Source organism: Erithacus rubecula, assembly GCF_903797595.1.
Source record: "Erithacus rubecula genome assembly, contig: SUPER_Z_unloc_5, whole genome shotgun sequence".
In the NCBI taxonomy this organism is placed as follows: Eukaryota; Metazoa; Chordata; class Aves; order Passeriformes; family Muscicapidae; genus Erithacus; species Erithacus rubecula.
The window spans coordinates 508,192-527,958 of record NW_027635819.1 but is presented as its reverse complement, the minus strand read 5'-3'; the positions used below and the strand labels follow the sequence as shown (position 1 = coordinate 527,958).

General features: G+C 41.7%; 1 protein-coding gene across 2 annotated transcripts; it reads left to right on the top strand.

The window, feature by feature from the left end:
- Positions 1–4,577: 4,577 nt before the first annotated feature.
- On the top strand, positions 4,578–15,327 carry LOX (lysyl oxidase; the record flags this gene model as incomplete). Of its 2 annotated transcripts, XM_079331586.1 has the most annotated exons (7): positions 4,581–5,417; positions 5,783–5,891; positions 7,198–7,335; positions 9,610–9,766; positions 12,077–12,172; positions 12,318–12,433; positions 13,842–15,327. In XM_079331586.1, the coding sequence occupies exons 1-7, from the start codon at positions 4,706–4,708 to the stop codon at positions 13,846–13,848; spliced, it is 1,335 nt and encodes a 444-aa protein (XP_079187712.1). In that variant the 5' UTR covers positions 4,581–4,705. The 2 variants fall into 2 exon arrangements, with proteins under 2 accessions (XP_079187713.1, XP_079187712.1); XM_079331587.1 differs by lacking the exon at positions 13,842–15,327 and having other exon boundaries at positions 4,578–5,417; positions 12,318–12,437.
- Between the last annotated feature and the right edge of the window lie 4,440 nt (positions 15,328–19,767).

Genomic DNA, 19,767 nt, shown 5'->3' with positions numbered 1-19,767 from the left:
CTCATCTTGTGGAGACAGCTCAGGACTGAGCTCCCTAAGCAATAAAACACTGTTTATCCATGCACTGTACAAATCTAATCTGAATTTTATTGACCTTGTCAAAGGAAGCTAACTCTAGTACCTCTCACAGGTGTTAATGCACAGATAATGGGCTCTTTACTTAGAGTGTACCCATGGTGTACAAAACAAAGCAACCATGAACTGGTATTGTAATGCAAATAGATAAACTCAAAATATTAGATAAGGGACAGGTGGGATTTTGGCTGTTAATTTTAAATTGAGGATATTACCTGCTAATAAAATTATAATAGTTTTCTTTTTTTCAACAAACTGACAAGTTCATTGAATCAACAAAAATCTGGTCGTTCCTTTAATAAGCTCAGAGCAGGAAAAAACAAATATCTGAAAATTTAGTATGCATTTTGCTTATGGTAGTGGAAAGTTGCCTGATTAGAGACTTCAAAATCAGACATACAAAGAGTAGCTAAATTTGACTAGAAGACTAACTTTTGTAAAAATAATAACTGTCTGCTCCAAAGGCTACTGATGTCAGAACAAGTCTATAATCCTCGTCTCTAATTAAGTTGGTTTGTTTAAAAAAATCTCATTACAGACCTGAATTGGAAAGTGCTCAGTGTTCTTAGCTTCTAGTAAAGCTCACATACTGTAAAGAATACCTTTACATCTTAATCCAAATTATTAAGAAGAATTCATTATAATTCGGAACCTTTTAATCCATTTGACATACAAGTGACTTTCTAAATAAAGACACCTGGACTGTCCATAAAATATGCTTCAGAAAAATTCTCAGTATTCTGGTGTGCAACAAAATTATACCATTTTTAATATTTGAATGCAAAAAATGGCAAGTTATAAAAGGTATTATAAGCAATATCTACAAAATAAGACAAATTTGAATAACCTAGTTGCAAGTCAGTGTTTATGAAAATAGAAGAATAAGTTGTTTGTCTATTCAAGCATAAATCAGATTAGTAGGCTGAATATTTCCCAAGTAGAAAAAGGTGAAATCAATCAATACTTTTCAAGATTTTTCTTGTAGTGACTCCTCAACCAACAACCCTTCAATCCCAAATGAAAAAAATACCAGTTTATAAATATACTTAGCACATTAAGTTCTCTAGTTTCCTGTCAGAATTTTAAAACATCATTTATACTTCTTGTTTTATGTGTGTGACCCTAGCTAAGCATACCAGTTTATGACTAGAGAACATGAATTAACCAACCCACAGAGCTGATATTTTAAAAATATTAAAAGTAACAAATAATGTCATTGATGTAAACTGACATTTAAAATTGCTTCCCCTTTTTTATGCTATTGTATCTTTTTCATACACATATCAAATAGAAAAATGAAAGAACCTTAAAATGTGCATCTTAGGACATGTATTAAGACATGCCAAATTCAAATAGCTTTGGTTCTGTTTGGGGCATTTTTGTTGATTTTTGTGGTGAACAGGTTAATATTTTTCCATTTTCAAGATTCCCAACTACTGCAGTTTAGCAGTAGTGTACACACTAAGGTAACTCCAAATGCTACTAATGCCATTGGAGACATTTCTCTATTTGCAACATGTGAATGAGGACTGCTACAACCTTACAAATAAATGTAAATTTAATTATAAGTTACTACCTGATACCAGGTTCTGAGGCATCACTGCAGTTACTTACTGACATCTGCTTTTATTAGTGTCATTTTTAGTGAAGCAAGATTTATTTCACAGTCGATATACACTGTGTTAATTTCTGGAGGTGACAAAAATCAACTTGCTTATGAGTCTTTTTAAAGTATTGCAGAAATTCTCACCTCCACTCCTCAGGTCACAAAGCTTTTTGATGGTCTTTTCAGACACACAATGTAAAAACCTGGTGTAATTAGGCAACCAGTGGGCAAAGGAAGGTGGTTAAATGGACACAGGCACCTAATGCTGAGGGAAGGACATAACCCTCCAGGATGCTAATAATGCTTCTCAGGCATTATGGACCCTAAATTAATTAACAAATGAAACTTGTATTGTGGAAAAAAATGGCAAACAATGTGAATGGCTGATAGATGGGTGAGAATACAAGCCTCAAATATGCTTTCTCCAGTTTTATGAAAAATAGTAACTTAATCAGGCATAAGAAAAAATGGCTGGAATCCCACTGTGTGGAAACATTGTCTAATATCACACATTGGGCAACAACCTGCTGTTTGTAACATTAGTAAGGTTTAGAGGAAGATTAAAAAGACAGAAACCTCATTCCTTCAGTGTTGCATTTTCCCTATCTTCAACCTTTCCGCTTTACTCAGCCTTAGTCACTGATTGTTCCAGGCAAACACTTAAATCCAGAATAATATTTTCAAAGCTACAGAGAGAAAGATCATAGGGGATGAGCAGCCTGCAAATACAATGAATAAGAGAACCCAAACCAATCCTCCTCTGCAGCAGACTGGCCAAATTAGCCCACACAGCCCATGTGTGGAAGGGCACCCGTCACTGCTCAGGTCGTGGCCCTGCAGATGCTCCCTCCACCCTGGGGCTGGCCAGCCATGGTAGCAAGCACCCACTTGCTCTGCTGTCTTTGGAGCACAATGCCCTGTGCTCTCCAGTCTGACCATTTTTTACAATTAGGGCAGAGCCAGCAGGCCTGGCGTGGTGAGCAGCTGGTGCCAGCACTGGACAGAGCCAATGACCCCTTGCCCACAGGGGGACCTTTGACATGCAGGGTGGCACTGCTCGTTGCAGGGTGGTGAAAGTACTTTAAAGATGAGCACTGCAGCTAATAATCCTACAGCTGAGTAAATCAGCATTCACCATCCACCACAGCCACAAAGCAGGAATACGTTTTGCTGGTTACCTATTATTAAGTGTGCACCATTTAAAGTAATATGCAATTAAAATAAACTACAACAGGAGAACTTATCCAAAATATCAAGATCCAGTCGCAATATCCACCTGGCCAGTAACAAGGGGACTGTTAAACTGACCTGGGGAAACTGGCAGTGGCTTGAATCTGAGGGGAACCTGAATAAGATGAAAATCTCCAGCCCAGGCACAATTCACTTAAATGTTCTCACCACCAAAATTTTGGGGAAGGAAGACTTCTGTGTATTCCCCTCAATTCCTTTGCAAGGATTCATAAGCAAACAGCCTTTGGAAAAATACACCCAAAAGAAGTTTTGGCTGAAATCCACGGACCTTAATTCATTTGCCTTACTGGGTGAATGTACTTATCAAAATACACCCTTGATGAACTCTTGTAAAAGCAGGAAGGAAGGGAGAGGCTTTCGGGCCACAGCCTGCTCCCCTTCTCCAGCACAGTTTTGGGGGGACACTACCCAAACTGGGTTTATTTGTTCTGATGATGGGACTAAGCCTCTCCCATGTGAATTTTCACTTTTCAATGAAAACTTACTCCAGGAGGAGCATCGCCAATATATTTCTCGTGTGACTCATATGCACAAAACCCAAAAGTCAATAGTCAAGAGTTTATTTGATGGAGGCTTTCTCCTAATTAAGAGGTCATTAAGAGGGGATCCGACTGTTACTCAGAGCTGAGATGGTCACCAGCAGCTGCTCCAGCCCGGGAGATGTGCCGGCCAGCACATTTTCCAGAAACATGTTTCCTCTCTCGCCAGCGGCCCCTTCCCCCTCCCCGCCACCCCGTTTCTAGTCTCTCCAGCGCTGATGAGCTAATAGCATTTTTCCTTTGCATACTTTGGCGCTGCCCCACGGCATACTCTGGCAGCCTACGTGTGTCTGAGCGCGCCCGCCCGCCGCAGGCTCGGCACGGCTCGGCGCGGCTCGGGGCGCGGGGGGAGCCAGCGAGGGAGGCAGGGCAGGGAGGGAGGGAGGGATGGAGGATGGGGACCCCCGCCGCCGCGCCGGCCCGAGCCGCCCTGCTTCCGTTCCCCCCGAGCCGCCCCATTCCCCCCGAGCCGCCCCGTTCCCATTCCCGTTACCCCGAGATGCCCCATTCCACCCGAGCTGCCCTGTTCCCGGTGCCCCCGAACCGCCCCGTTCCTGTTCCTATTCTTCCCGAGCCGCCCCATTCCCGGTCCCCCCGAGTCGCCCCATTCCCGTTCCCATTCCCAATCACCCCGAGCCGCCCCATTCCCGTTCCCATTCCTATTCCCGGTCCCGGTCCCCCCGAGCCGCCCCCGCGCGGGGCGGGCGGGGGGCGGCCGTGGGGGAACTGTCAGGGCCGCACGTTTCCAGCCGCATTACGTGAACAAATGGCGGGGGTGCAGCCAGCCCAGCCAGCGGGGCTTGTGTAACTTTGCGAGCGTGCCAGCAAGTTTAAAGTCCCTGGTCTCTCCTCCTCCTCCTCCTTCCCTCGCTCCAGACACCAGCGCGGGCCGGAGGACGATGAGAGGCTGATTGTTTGCTCCGGCTCCCATTCGCATCCCCTCGCCTATAAATACCAGCGAGAAGAAAAGCCACTCTCGCCGCCTCCCCCGGGCCGCGTTTCCTTTCCGACGGCCCGACCTGCCCGATGGCACCTCCCGGGTGCCGCAGAGCCTGAGATCCCGCTGCCCGCCCGCCGCTTCCAGAGGCGCAGCCCGCACCCCCGGCCGCCCCGCACCGCCCCCCCCCGCTCCATCCCCCGCAGGAAAGGCGCCCCTCGCTCTGCTCTCACCCCCCCTCCCCTCCCGGTCTCTCCCGTGTCTCTCTGCCCGCCGGCGCCCGCGAAAGAGGAGAAGATGCGTTTCGCGCCGCCGGGGCTCCTGCTCGCCCAGCTTCACGCCTGCATCTACTGGAGCTGCCTGTGCCCCGCCGGCTGCCAGCAGCAGCCGCCGCGCCGGGATCCCCCGCCGCCGCCCGCCGCCTGGAGGCAGCGGATCCAGTGGGAGAACAACGGGCAGGTGTACAGCCTGCTGAGCCTGGGCTCGCAGTACCAGCCCCCGCGGCGCAGGCAGGCGGCGGAGGCGGCGGGCAGCCCCATCCTGCTGCTGCGGAACAACGGCACGCTGCAGCCGCGGAGAGCCGCCCGCCCCGCCGCCGCGCAGCCCCAGCCCCAGCCCCTGCCCGCCGCCGGCAGCCGCGCCGGCTCCGGCGCTCGGCACTGGTTCCAGGCCGGCTACCAGGCTCCCAACGGGGGCCGCGCCGCCGCCGCGCCCCGCAGCCCCGCCGCCGCCACCTCCGCCGCCCGGAGCGCCGCCTCGGGCGCGCCGCGACCCAGCCCCGCCGGCGGCACCGGCACCGACGGCAACGGGAGCAGCACCGGGGCCGGCAGCCTGCCGCCCCTGAGCAGCTTCAGGCCCGGCCGGGAGGATGTCATGGTAGGAGACGACCCCTACAACCCCTACAAGTACACGGACGATAACCCCTACTACAACTACTACGACACCTACGAGAGGCCCCGCCAGGGCAGCAGGTACAGACCCGGCTACGGCACCGGCTACTTCCAGTACGGTAAGAGCCCTGCTTCCCTCCCTCCTCGCCGCCCGTCCCGTCCCTCCCCGGCCCCGGCCCCGCGCACGCCGGTCCCGGCGGGAGGAGCTGCGGCACCGCCGGCCCTGCCTGGCCCTGGCTCGGGGCAGAACCCGACCCGGCAGCGCCCGCCCGGCTCTCCCCGCTCCGGGCAGGGGCGAGCTGCCCGTCCTGACCGCGGTACTGGGGCGCTCGGGACACGCCTGAGCCGAGGGGAATGCGAGGTTAACGGAGAGCAGGGGTCCGTAGCAAAACGACGGCTCCTAACGACTGGGATGGTAGCCAAATATTTGCAAACGTGTCCTGGGTTGATCTTGCTGTTATGTGGTTGGTTTGATGAACTGCAGGTCTCCCTGACTTAGTCCCGGATCCCTATTACATCCAGGCGTCCACATATGTCCAGAGGATGTCCATGTATAACTTGAGATGTGCCGCCGAGGAGAACTGCTTGGCAAGGTAGGCATCGTCCCGGGATTTTGCCCATTTGCTGTGGGTTACCGTGCTCGTGTTGCCACCTGTGAACACGGTGAAGAGTGAAGAAGGGTGAGGCTGGAGGGGTCAAGGAAACACAGTCCTTCTTTAGCTCCTTCCAAGTTTGTGGTAGATGGTAGAGTGTGCACATCAGAAAGCAGTTCTGGCATATCAGAGAGACAAGCTGCAGATCTGAAGAACTTACATGCTCTGAAAAGTTGTATTACATGTTTCTATTGTCAAGCTCACTTGAACACTTCTGAATTTTGTGAAATGGAGGCACCTGGAAAAACACTTCAATCTGTTGATTTTCATCCCCCTGATCTACTCCCACAAGATCATATGTTAATTCATTAAAAAAAAAAAAAAAAAAGAAATAAAAACCAAACAACAAAAATCCTATTCTTAACCAGCACAAATTACTATTGAGATTATAATAAGGTAATTGTTTCTGGGCCTATGCCTTTTAATGTCTCCTAAAACTAAAATCCCTCTGAAAAGTGTTTCAGAGTCTCTTAAGGGGTTGAAATAACAGCTTTGTTATGAAGTTAGGTCTTGTCCAGTTGGCAAAGAGGGATTTTTCCTGTTTTGTTTGGAAAGCAATCAACATGGCTGTTTTTAACCATTTTAACTTGCTTGATATCTTATCATGCAAAACAGATTTATTTATTAACCAGCATCATTATTTTTTGTCAGTCTGTTTCAGGGTTACACTTGCACTTCACTTACAGAAAAAAAGAAAATATGACATAAGAATGAGTATTTTTTTTTTTTTTGCTAGCTTCACAGTGAAGACTCATTGAAGTGTTCTTGATGGCTATTAGTTGATTAAAATATTCCAGTATTTAAAAGAGTGTAGATAATAGGAAAAGGAAAACACAGCCTGGTTCATATACATATTAGGGTTTTTTACAATGGAATCAAACATCTGTTGTATAATTTTGCATACACAGGGAGTTATTTTGGTTAACAGCAACTAATAAAATTGTAATTTTTGCTACCAGAGTAATTTTACAGCTCAACAGTGATCTTCTTCATAGACAGAGTCAGGCAGTGGTCAAACTTCCGTTTGTAAAATTAAAACCAGATCTTAATGTTACTCAGGTCTTGGTCTGACACCAGCATTTCCACACCATATGGAACTCCTGTGTGAATCTCCAGTGCACGAGGCTTATGGGGCCTGAAAAGATCTCTGCTATCAGTTACTTCTGAGACTAAAAAAGCATTTTTCAAAGTATTATTGTGCATTTATGGCTTTTTCCTTTGCGTTCTTTGATTTGCATCGTTGCAGTTCAGCTTATCGAGCAGATGTTAGAGACTACGACAACCGGGTGCTCCTGAGATTCCCCCAGAGAGTGAAAAATCAAGGCACATCAGATTTTCTGCCCAGCAGACCCCGTTATTCATGGGAATGGCACAGCTGTCACCAGTGAGTGAAGTGCTCAGTGCTCATCTTCTAATGGCTTTGCACTAACAAATTGTCACTTACAAGGGCACATTTTCTAAAACTAAAGTGCAGCAGAGAGAAACCATGTGGAAACTTTGGCCTTTTACTGTCTGATTAATTTTATGTAGCGGTAATTACTCTATACAGACACATGAAACAAAGATGGATACAGAGCTTATCCATATATATGAAGCTCTTACAATGTGTAGATTAAATATAAGTACAAGTCTGAAATGAGATTTGACAGTAGCACTTCGTAATTTTATTTTACATGTAGTCCACTTACATTTAAGTGTAATCAGTAAATAGAAGTCCCAACCATGTTAAAATAAATAGAATCCCTAAAATATACATTTACTAGCATATTTCCATAATAACTCATCATTTTAAGCAGTGACCCATACTTCTTGAGCTAAATTTTATGAGTTAGTTCTTCACAAGGAATGGTCTGATCAATTTGGAAAAGGAAACTACTGAGCTGACTGATCCCATTGTCAATGAGATTCTCTGTATGTATCTGGTGATATTTTGGCATAGCAGCATTGCTCTAGAAATAGTATATATGCTAGAAACACAGCAAGGGAAACACAGCAAGAACATTTTCAACATTTTGGGAGCAGGTAACACTGCAAACTTGTACCTTTTCAGAAAACTCATATGCAGCAGTTTGCAGGTTTGTTCCAATTTTTGCTACTTCTCAGCAGGAGCAGTTATAAAATACTAGTATTAATTACTCAAAATACTTACTTCCACCTTACTTAAAATATAACTCTGCTGTTACAGGTACATAAATGATAGCTTACTTCCTTTTAAAAATGGCATGCAGTGTGTGCTTGATCTGAAGGCCTCTGAGCCAATGGAATATTTCTCTCTAGGCTCAGACATTTTAGGCATTGAATGAAAAATCAGTACCATTAGAGCCAATTCTTTCTAAAAATACTCATCAGTTTATAAACCTTTCAAGCATCAAAAAGCTAAAACTAAATCAAACCTAACAAAAAGCCTCCACAAATGCTTTAGTTAACCTTTATCCCTGAGAAAAATCTTCACCAATAACAAAAGTCCCCCAACCCTCATGCCTACAGACTGCATGATAGGATGCATATGAACAACTGCAAAAATGGATGAAATGGGTAGAGAGCAGTTGAAGTTCTCCATTTGTAGAAAAATGTTTCTTATTGTGCCACAATAGCCCAGCTATCACTGTCCAGATGCAAAGTGTCTCTGATGTTGATTCAGTTCTTGGACAGAAAATACACTGCCTACAAAAAATGCATCTCTCGTGATCATTTCCATAACAGTGAAGCAAACTCATTTGGAAATGAACTCTAGCTGCCAATTACTTTGGCTGGCCATCAGATCTCAGTGTTAGTCATCATCATCTGTGGACCTGTTTTAGTGTTCTGGATGTGCCTTCTCGTGAGGCTCCTGTGCTGCTTTGTTTGTCCAATACATTTGGAATTTGTTTAATTAGGCACCTCTTGAGCTGAAAGCATTCAAAATAATGGCAGCCAAATGCTGCAAAGACATAGTGCAGGTAGAAAAGACAAGTTTATTTTTCCACACATTTAGAAAAAGTGAAATTACAAGAATGTGAGATATTAAAACTCCACAGTAAGAGCTTTGTGTGAAAGCAAGAATGCATCACTTCACCCAAATCAAAAGCATACACACTTCTGAAATAGACAGCATTGAGCAGAGACTGCAAAAATAGTTCATATTGAATGAAATCTGCATCGCCCGTACACAGAAGTTGATTTTTTCATGCAGATTTTGTCTTCACCAATTTTTCAAATGTATTACATTGTCTGAGGGCCATGGAAATGTGAAACCAAATTGTTGGGGTTTTGCTAGCAAGTAGCAAACTTCCATGGAATTTATAGTATGTAAAGTAAGCATTCCTAGCAAAACTCTCATTAAAGTCACTTATAAGATGTTCAATCCAAATATGAACTACTCAATACTTGCTGTTGTTGTTGAAAAAGAGGTGAAACAGAAAATTTTGGAAAAAGAGTGCTGCTATGGAATCTTTCCTGTACCAAATGAAAACCTGTTATTTATTTAGAGGTGATGACATGCAGTACTTGAAAATCAGAGTTATGAAAATACTTGAGTGGTCAGTAGTATACTGACACACACGTTTTGGGTAGTAAATAAAATTTGTCCAGATTTAACAGGATGTAGATCAAATAGGAATGTGAAAATGTTGTTGATAAGGTCTGATCCATCTCTAATGATGTGTCTATGGTTTAACAGACATTATCACAGCATGGATGAATTCAGCCACTATGACTTGTTGGATGCGAGCTCACATAGAAAAGTTGCTGAAGGACACAAAGCAAGTTTCTGCCTTGAAGATACTTCCTGTGATTATGGATATTACAGACGGTATGCATGTACAGCACACACACAGGTAGGAGCTGCTTTGGAGACAGCCAAGTGTCTTTCCCTTCCCTGGGTTGTATTTGGATAACTGCCAATCACCCGATGCCCTAAATTAGGTGATGCCCTAATTAGCTGCTGGAATTCCCCATCATAGAGACCAGGATAGAGAAAGGAGACTGATAATTCACCCATGTGCTGTTAACTGTGGGTTTCTTATTAAAGGGCAGTGACACTCCCCAGGAGTAGCTGAACTGTATTAAAACACACCACGAGACCTCGTGGCAGGAGTTCTGGTCAGGCTTGCTGAGAGGCACTCAGGACAGCCAGCAAAGGAGCTGTTCCCAATGCTCACCCCCCAAAGTGGCATCCTTGGCTGGTGCCAGAGATCCTAGCTGTATTTCCTCCTGTGTGGAGTCTGAAGCTGAAAGGTGCTGGATTCCAGGAACACCTGCAGCTGCTGCCTGGCAGTCTGGCATGGGAATCTCAGAGTGTTGTTCTGTGCCTGCACAGCAGGAGGCAGCTAGAGAATGGCAGCTGTGTGGATGTTATGATGGGCCATGTACAAACGTAAAGCCAGGTGCCACGGCTTGTTAGGGGAACATGGAAAATGGAACATACCATTAGGATAGTCAAATCCTTGAGCAGTGCATCACCACCTCTCAGAACTGCTCAATAAATGCTTAAAAAATCCTAACCAGCCAACCCCAGCAGAGCAAGGTTAATCAACAGTGTAGTATGGCTAAGAGATTTCATAGACTATTCCATTTGGAAAATGAGAATTAAGACCAAAATTTGACTGGCTGTGGATTGAAAGAGGAAATTTTTGATATTTACTGACAATTATTGATGTTTCTGACAATATATGAACTAAAGACACATCAGGAAACAGCTTTAAAACAGAGAGGAGTGCTCTTTGGACACATGAATGAATTGGATGTTGCAGAGATCAGAAATCCCATGGACCCAAGAAGAATTTAGACAAAGTAGTGGATATTATTAAACACAAAAATCTGATGGTACCCTATGCCTTAAATACAGTTAAATGCATGGTGGAAGGAATTTGCCTGACATTATGCATCCTATTCCTTATGTTCTTTTCTCGTTAAGCATCTGCTGCTGACCATTTTCAGAGACGTGCATCTGTGGTTTAACTTAGTGTGGCCATACGTACACATAAACTTGTATCCCTTACTCTGCAGCTTTTAATCTGGAAGGTAGTTATTCTGTCACAGAGAAATGACAGCTATGTTTCACTGGCTGACGTGTCCACATTGAATTTTAACTATAATGAATGATCTGCAATACACAGAGGCTTTGAAGAGGTTTTATAAATACCTTTGCTACTTCTGTAGACTATGACATCTAACTAAGGAACATACATATTTTACAGCTGGAGTATTTGTGTCACTAGAATCAACGGCTGTGTCAGCATTTCCACTGGAAGCCCATATTTCAGGGGTTTGTAATTGGACTGTAAAACTTTCCTCCAGCCTCAGACTTGGCACAAACGTGCGAGAGTCTGAGCTGATCACCAGGGTCAAGAGGGAATTCCTGCAGCACTTGGGTTTTCTGCACTCTGTGTATTGCCAGAACAGATCAGCTCAGCCTGGAGCAATCTGTATTGGCCACAGCTAAAGACACTAGATTTGAACCACTGAAACATTCATATGTGGGGATTCTTACTAATGCTCCTAACAACAAAGAATTTTTTCAGAAAGATGCTTCTGGAATAAAGGCTACATTTTCAGTTCCCTCAGATTCTTGTGTCACTGTTTGCCTGAAGAGACACCATTTCCATGCAAAGCTCAATGTGAAAATGGCCCTTAACCCTGCTGTTCAAAGATGGCACTTGGACAGGCTACACCCATAGCAAAAGCTGCCTCATTTCTAAGGGTAGAGAGGTTCCAACATGGTGATAAATCTGTCTGTACTCATGACCTCAGAAGACATTCGCTTGACATTTACAGATACTTACATCCAGTCTTTGGTCAACTTTTATTGAATTCTGATCTTATGTAAAGAACAGGAAATAGCAACATCAACAGATTTTATATAAAAGGAGTACTGCAACAAGTGATTATAGGAAAATACAGATTACCTCACAGATGAACAGCTGTCAATATTATAGGTGTTTTTTATCCAGTAGTAATAAAGGGCAGTCTATAAAAGTGGTACATTAGACTTAGGTGTTTTGGTTTAGACACACAAATGTCAACTAAAAATAAGACTAAGTTAATTTTCTAAGTGAACTGTTCAGTCTGAGTGTCCCTAATGTCTAGAATGTCACTGTTTCTGAAGATTAATGGTTTTTTACATCCATCTTATCTTCATTCATAAGGGTCTGAGCCCTGGCTGCTATGACACTTACAATGCTGACATAGATTGCCAGTGGATTGACATTACTGACGTAAAACCTGGAAATTACATTCTGAAGGTAAGTGTATTGGGAATGGGGAGGTTTGGGGTTTTTTGGGAGGTTTTTTTTTTTCCGTTCTGTTTACATTTGCATCCTTTGGCATGTGAGTTGCTGACTGAAGCGTGGCAGTAGACTTTGAGGCAGTGTGCTTTCTCCCCTCCAGGTGAGTGTAAACCCCAGCTACCTGGTGCCTGAATCCGATTACTCCAACAACATCGTGCGCTGCGACATCCGCTACACGGGCCACCACGCCTACGCCTCTGGCTGCACAATTTCACCGTGAGTGCCTCCCCACTGCTGCTTTTCTCTTCTTTCACTGTGCCCCACTCTTCCTGTTCTGTTTTGTGGGTTTTGGGAATTTTTAAATCTGTGGGCATTTTGCCCTCGCAAAATGTGCTGTTGGAATATGTAACATTTTCAAGCCTGCTGTTCCTCTCTGGTCTGCTAGATAGTGACCTCTGTCTCACACATCTTCTTTGTACTTGCACTAAGACCTTTCTAGGATCATTCAATGCCCTTTTATACCACCCACACACAACTGAGCAGCTACAGTGCTCTTTAAGACATTCTGCAAAATCCCACACATGCATGTTACTTTGCTGCTGCTGCTGCTTACACAGCAGCCACCCTCCCTGAAACAGTTCTTTAACACACCCTCCATTTACAGTTTTGCTCTTTAAAAGTAAACTATGCCAAAATTTTGCAGTTTTTACATTTTTTCCTCCAAAAAGACAAATTCATGTAATAAATGTCCTCATGGTAGATCTACTGCCCTTTAGTATCTGTGAAACACACAGAGAAAAAGCAGGGTAAGCAATTCTCAGAACACTGTGTTATTGGCTCATAGGAAATACTTATCAAGAGACTTCATTTGGATTGTATAAGGAGTATTAACATTGTGTAGAGGCTCATATGAAACAAATTCCAGAGCAGTAAATGAAAAGTAAACCAGACGACCAGTGTAGTCTTCTGTAACAGTATCAGTGGAATCCATCAACTGAATTAATGTGACTTGCTTAATTAGCCAGTAAAATATTAATTCCTCACTTTGCAGTAAAAATCAGTAGTTAAATGAGGCAAACTTATGTTCCACACTTTTAACTTCTAGTCACCCCATCTTACCTCTGAAAATGTTACTGAGTACACAGAATAATAGCATAGTTAAGGTTGGAAAAGACCCTTTAGATGATGAAGTCCAGCCACGAGCCTCAGATCAGCACCATGCTCACTGCCAGACCGTGTTCCAAAGTGCCAGATTCACACAGTTTCTGAACACTGCCAGGGATAGCACCCCACCACCTGCCTGGGTACTCTGCTCTAATGCTTTACAGCCCTTTATGTGAAAAGGTTTCCCCTGATATCCCATCTAAACCATCCCTCTCATCCTGTCTCACTGGGTCCATGGGAGAAGAGACCAACCCACCCCTCAGCACAGCCTCCTCCAGGCAGCTGTAGAGAGCAATGAGATCCTCAGCCTCCTCTCCTCGAGGCTAACATCCCATATATGTAGGCATATATGTATACACCATACTTTGTATTCTCTCAGGTACATACTAATGCAGGGCTGGGGTACAAATTGTTCCTGCTGGCTGACCTGTGCTTGCAAGCTGACAAGTGGGTAATTAGCAGTTCCTCCTCCTGTGCGTGCCTGCTCACCTGCATGAAACTATTTCTCCTCTTTCAACAGATACTGAGAAAGATGCAAGAAATCGATGAGATGGTGCCAAATGTTTTGAAGTGTCATTATACAAACTTCACTAGGATGCAAACACAGTAGAGACAAAGCTGCAGAACATACACAGATACACCCACACACCTTACGTGACTTTGAAGCACTTCTGCTGCTTCTCAACCAAAACTTAACTGGATTTTAAGAATCTAAATTGGCATTACTTGTATTGCTATTGAAATGTGTGAAACTGGTGCTTGATGTAGAGATATTTTAATTTTTGATAATCTAACTCATTCATAAAAACACGGGACCATTTCTTAGCTCCTTCAAATCTGGAGTTTATGTGATAATAGTGGGAACATTACTGGTGAATGAGTTGAACATATTTTAAAGGTAGAAAAAAATGCACGCAAAATGAATTAAATAAAACTCAAGAGAAAGTACTAATGTCAGCTATCTCAGAAAATACCATAATGGAAAACAGATTAAGAGTAATGATACAGTACCATTAAAAATTCTTGCTAGGACACATTGTTATGAAAGAGAGAAGTATGTTCAGTTTTTAAGGAATATTAACATATAGCAGAGAAATACATATATATTATATATATCAGTTATACCCCTGAAAGAAAAGTTATGTTTACATTTTTAATACATTAGATTTTTTTTTCCATTTTTTTTAAGAGAAAGACAGATGGGGTTTTGAAATACACCTTTCATCAGTCAAAATTAATTAAAAAGCTTACCCACCTTTATATGTCCATGAAATTTTTCAAGGTGGGACTTTGAAAAAACTTCTGCAAACTTGATGTGGATAAAAAAAATACCTGTCAAGAAATGGGCTCTTGGAGATGATGAAGAGTCCCTGATGTGGTCATGTGTGAAAAACATCCAACTTGAGCAGGTTAACCATCAAAATAATATAGGCAATTAACTCAGGTGGCACCACAAACAGAAGTAGGTCAGAATCTCTTATAAACTATTTTTAGCGTGAAGAAAACCTACTACCTGCTTCCCCTTAAGTACTGTAGTTGATTTAAAAATGTATATCTCAGTATTCAAAATAACAAAGTTGAAAATATACTATATAGAGAAGAAGAGCAGAAGTCAGTGTTTTAACATCCTACTTTAGGCTGTTCAGGAACCAAATGCAACATTGTTAAGGGGAAAAACTTCCAGCCCAAATTAATGTTTTTGCTGAACTGCTTAACTGGTGCTGGGTATACTACTCCTCCTCCCATCCCCAAATTATTTTGCTTTTGCAGTGCACCCTGCTGTAAGCTACAGTAGCTGTGATTTTTGTTTTAAACTGTGAAATGACATATCACAAGGGGATCTGGCGGTTTTTTTTCAGAAGATTTCTGATCATGTAAAATGAAGAATCTACTTTTGGAACAATGAGACCTAGAAATATTGGTTGGTATTCATTAAATTTGATCAGCAATTCAAAACACATAATGACATATTGGAAGCTCAATAAATTAAAAAAAAAAAGAAAAAATTGTGCTATTCAATATAGTTAAAAATTACAAATCTGAGGAGTATGGAGAAGGTTTATTATCACTATTGAGAATACTTCAGGCAGTATCTGGAAATGTTTTTTGCATTAGAACCCTATGGATTTAATTTGGAAGTTTGATTAATTACCATAATATCTTTCACGGATCAGCTGTTCTTTAGTACATTTATTTATTTCCACCTAAATCATAACTTGGTTACAAATTTGCACAATTAGAACTTAAAAAGGACCTGAGAACCAGGAACCTGGTGATTACTACCCACCAGTGGGAAAGGGTGCTGAATTATGTAATTTACACCTGCAGGTCCCTTTCTTTTGCTGCGAGTTCTGTTTTAGCAATCTGTAACCAGTATGGGCAATGAACAGAAGCAAAATTTGGAAAATCAATTTATGAGGAAACTATTTGTTACATACATCTAGAAAAAAGGAGGGCCTGTTTAAAGTCTAGGCTTCTGAAATCTCAGCCCAAATAGTTTTTAAGTTTAAGAGGTGTTAAGGGATGCAAGCGCATTCACCTTTCTTACAGACTTAGGTCAAAATTGGGGTCAAAGTCCTGAGAGCAGCTTGGGCAATGGACACAAAAGCTACTGAAGGGAAGCCAGGCTGTGGGCACGGGCTGCTTCCTGGGCAGAGGTGGTGTGCTCGTACCTCACTGTGCCTGATGCTGGATGTGGGATGTGGGAGCGCTGACGGAGACGGAGCAGCCGCGGGAAGGGGGAGCCCCTCGCTCTTGACACGCTCTCCTGCTCACACGTCCGTGCCCAAACTACTTGCAGAACTCCACTGAAGTCAGCAAGGAGGGCCTGGAGCATCTGTGTAGGTGGAACAAGTGGGAATGGCCTCGTTTGGAAAGGTGTTGAGTGCTGTAACTTTGAATATTGGGGATATTGGAGCTACGAAAATGTAGCTTTTTTTTCCGTAGCAAAATATTGTATTTGTTTTGAAATGTGTGTTAAGCAACAGGACATTGATGTACAATAGCACAAAAATTGCCTAAGACATGAACAGAAAAACAAAGGATTTTAGGATTAAAAAAAATGAAGGAATGTGACTTTAACCCTGTCTAACTATAGTAAATCACAACGCAGTAGAAGTAGAGGAGTTTATTATATAGCATGTGTAGAAGTAGTTCTAAATAGGGGAATGACAACCAGTATTTTCAGTATCTTGGCTCTGCAGATTTGACACCTTTTTGCATACTGGAATATGTTTTTGGGATTATGTGCATTTTTGTTCAAAAGCATTTTTTAAAAATTGTTTTGGTAAAAGCTTTTATTTTTACAGCAAATTATATTTGGATTCCATTTTACCAGACATCAGGCTTATTCCCTTATCTTTTAAAAGCATATTGATGTTGGTCTCAGTGGGAGCAAATTTAAATTTTGCAGATTCCTACAATGAATTTGCTCAAATTTCTTCTGAAAACCCAGAATGTATAAATGTGTATGAAATAATAACCTCCCACATTTCAAATCTTTATTTAAGAATTGCACATAAGGAACATGATGTGTGTCAGGCTCATGAAAGGGTTTGTTATGTATTTTTTTTAATCCTGAAATACATTTAACATTTGCATATTTCTAGACAAAAGTTTAACAAAAATGACAGACTGGTCACCAATGGAACCAAAATACTGTGTAGAGGATGTTTTTGTGTTAGGAAGTCTACTCGGTTTTTTTCTCTGCTCCAGAATGAATGCACATATCAAATGTACCTTCCTAGTGTCACTCATGCATTGTTTGCAGTGTGCTCATTCAAAACCAGCAGGGTGGTTTTTATAAATGAGACATTGGAAGGTGGTTTATCCTGTGTCTCACAATTATGCCAAAAAGGCATTTTCGTTTTCTCCAAATCCTAAAAGGTGCTGAAAGATTTTAACTTGAATTAAAACCAAAGAGTATGTAATTGGGAGGTTTTTATTATGCAACTAAATGCTACAGATACAGTGAAATGCCACTTGTTTTTGCAACTTTCTTGAAGACTTTTCATTATTTCCTTCACTTTTTTTTCAAGGAGTCTTAATTTCAATAACTTTGCATCTTTATCTGAAGAGCTCTAATTTATAATATTCAGGCACTAGCTTTGTATTCTTCATTGCACTTTCATATTCTTGTGTTACATGCCCGTATTATGGTTGCAAGTTTATGTGAAAATGACTTGAATAAAATGTTTCAAGCGTTCTACTTGTTGAAGTGTTACACTTTACTGCACAGGCCAGATCCATCTCTCAGTGAGAAGGCTTCAGTTAAGGCTGTTACCTCTACATGAAAATGACAAAAATTCTCTATTGCTGATGTGGTCTCAGAAAAATGTAAAGGTAGAAACAAGAAATAAACAGTTTAAAGGCATAATAAATTACCCCTCATGCTACACAAAGAGTTAACATGTCAAGGCTTAACAGGGGAGGAGGCATATGGTTCATCCAGACACACCATACCTGTCTTGGTACAAACAGGAACTCAAAAACACTTTCAGTATTTCTACTCCAAAAACTGCTTTCACAGAAAGAACATTTGAGCAGTACCTGGTACGAAGTCTATGTACTCTAGAAAATTCACTAACATATTAAACATGCACTTACTCCAAGCACATTTTATCCTGTTATTTACATCCTCCATGTACAAGCCAGTGTCCTGCTGCCTTTTCAAGCTGTATGCTAAACTGATTAAACAGTCTGAGTTGTGAAGCATCTCTTGTCCCTTCACCAAGGGACTATTACAGAAGAACATAGTTAAAAAATTTGGAGATTTGTTCTAAGTCATCAAACACTTCACTTTCAACTAATTGGCATTCTTGGCTTCATGTAAATGGAGACAAAACCAATGTAGTATCTTTTAAAATTCATAAAATAAATGTAGAATTATCTCAGATATAACCCACTTTGTGTAATATCTCTCTATTTAAAAAGTATTTCCTATCCTACTACTTATTACAGCTAAGAGCTTCAAACTGAGAATTCCTCCAAATGCTATTCTTACAGCACAGAACCTGGAATGGATCAGAATCTTTGAAAATACAAAAATGCAGTCAAAATTGCATATGATAATTGCAGGAAGTATATTAAAATCTATTTAAAATAAAGCATCTCCAGTTCTACCCATTTTGCTGTCTCATTTTTATATTAGATCACCTGCCTAGTATCACAAAATTATCTACCACTAGTCTACATTCAAAAAGCATTCACTCAAGAAAGTATTGCTGTAACTGAATTTTCATTCAAGCCCCATTTTTTCCTGATGTAATAATTCCATAAAAACTGATTAAAGAAATATTCATGCCTGTTTGGAAGTCTACAAAATCAATAATATGTCTGTTTGCTGTTAAAAAAACCCAATCACATTTAAACGTGTGACGACTGCCTTAAAAGAAGACTGAAAAATCTGAGATTGTTTGTTGGTAAGCCTGAAGTGGAAAAATTGCACCTGAAGCAGTCTAGTAGTATCTGTCAGTATGCATCTGGCATTTCTTCTATGGTATGGTGCTGAACAGAAAAGCATGGCTCTCAGCATTTTAAAATCTAATAATCACAGAAAGAAATAACTTCCCATGTCACTGTAAAAATAAATTGGTAGTTCTTTGTGAGAGGTCTCTGTCTAAACAGTGCTACAGATATGAGTTAAATTAAAATCACATATATGCTGAACATGTTATGCTGTTACAATGAAGAAAAAACATTCTAAACTTTATCGACAACCTCCAGGCAAGTTCACTTGGTTTATCAGTTCACAAATAAATTGCCCAGTTACACATAAAAGATATTATCAAGCCTCTACCATCACTACTCATTTGTGTAGTGTATTAAGGCTGTGATCCAGGTGAGTCACTAAGCACCAGCAGAAAGTAGCAGTAACCCATTAAAATATGGAGCAATGCCAGTATCCTAATCTTTCTTCTTTCATTCATATTCAGTATATGTTATCTTTTTTCTTTTCTTTAAAGTAAGAGCTCACAAGTATTTTTGAAGAAAAAAAAGAGATGTTTGGTAAGTCAGGCTTCCTTCAGGGAGAATTCTGTGGCCACAAATTGCAGCTGTAATAATGCAGTAGGAAACTTGCTCAAATGCCAAGATAAACCAATGCTCCTAGATCTTTTAAGCACTTGCAAAAAAAGCACTTTACAACATTGGCTCCTTAGAGTCTTGAGGTTTTTTCCCAAACTATCTGCAATCTTAGGGTGTTGAACCTTAAACAGGACACTCATCTGCTAAAAGAAAGGTAATCTATCCATGAAAAACTGTTTACAGCTGATGATATCTACCAAAATACATTTTTCTTGCCTTACACTGGAAGCAGTGAAGTCACATGCCAAACCTTTGTTTAGTGTGGCATTCATTTAGGATTTATTTACTTATTTTATTTAAAGCTTGAAGGACTAACATATACATCTGAAAATCTCGAAGTCTGTAGAAAGCAGGTAAATGCT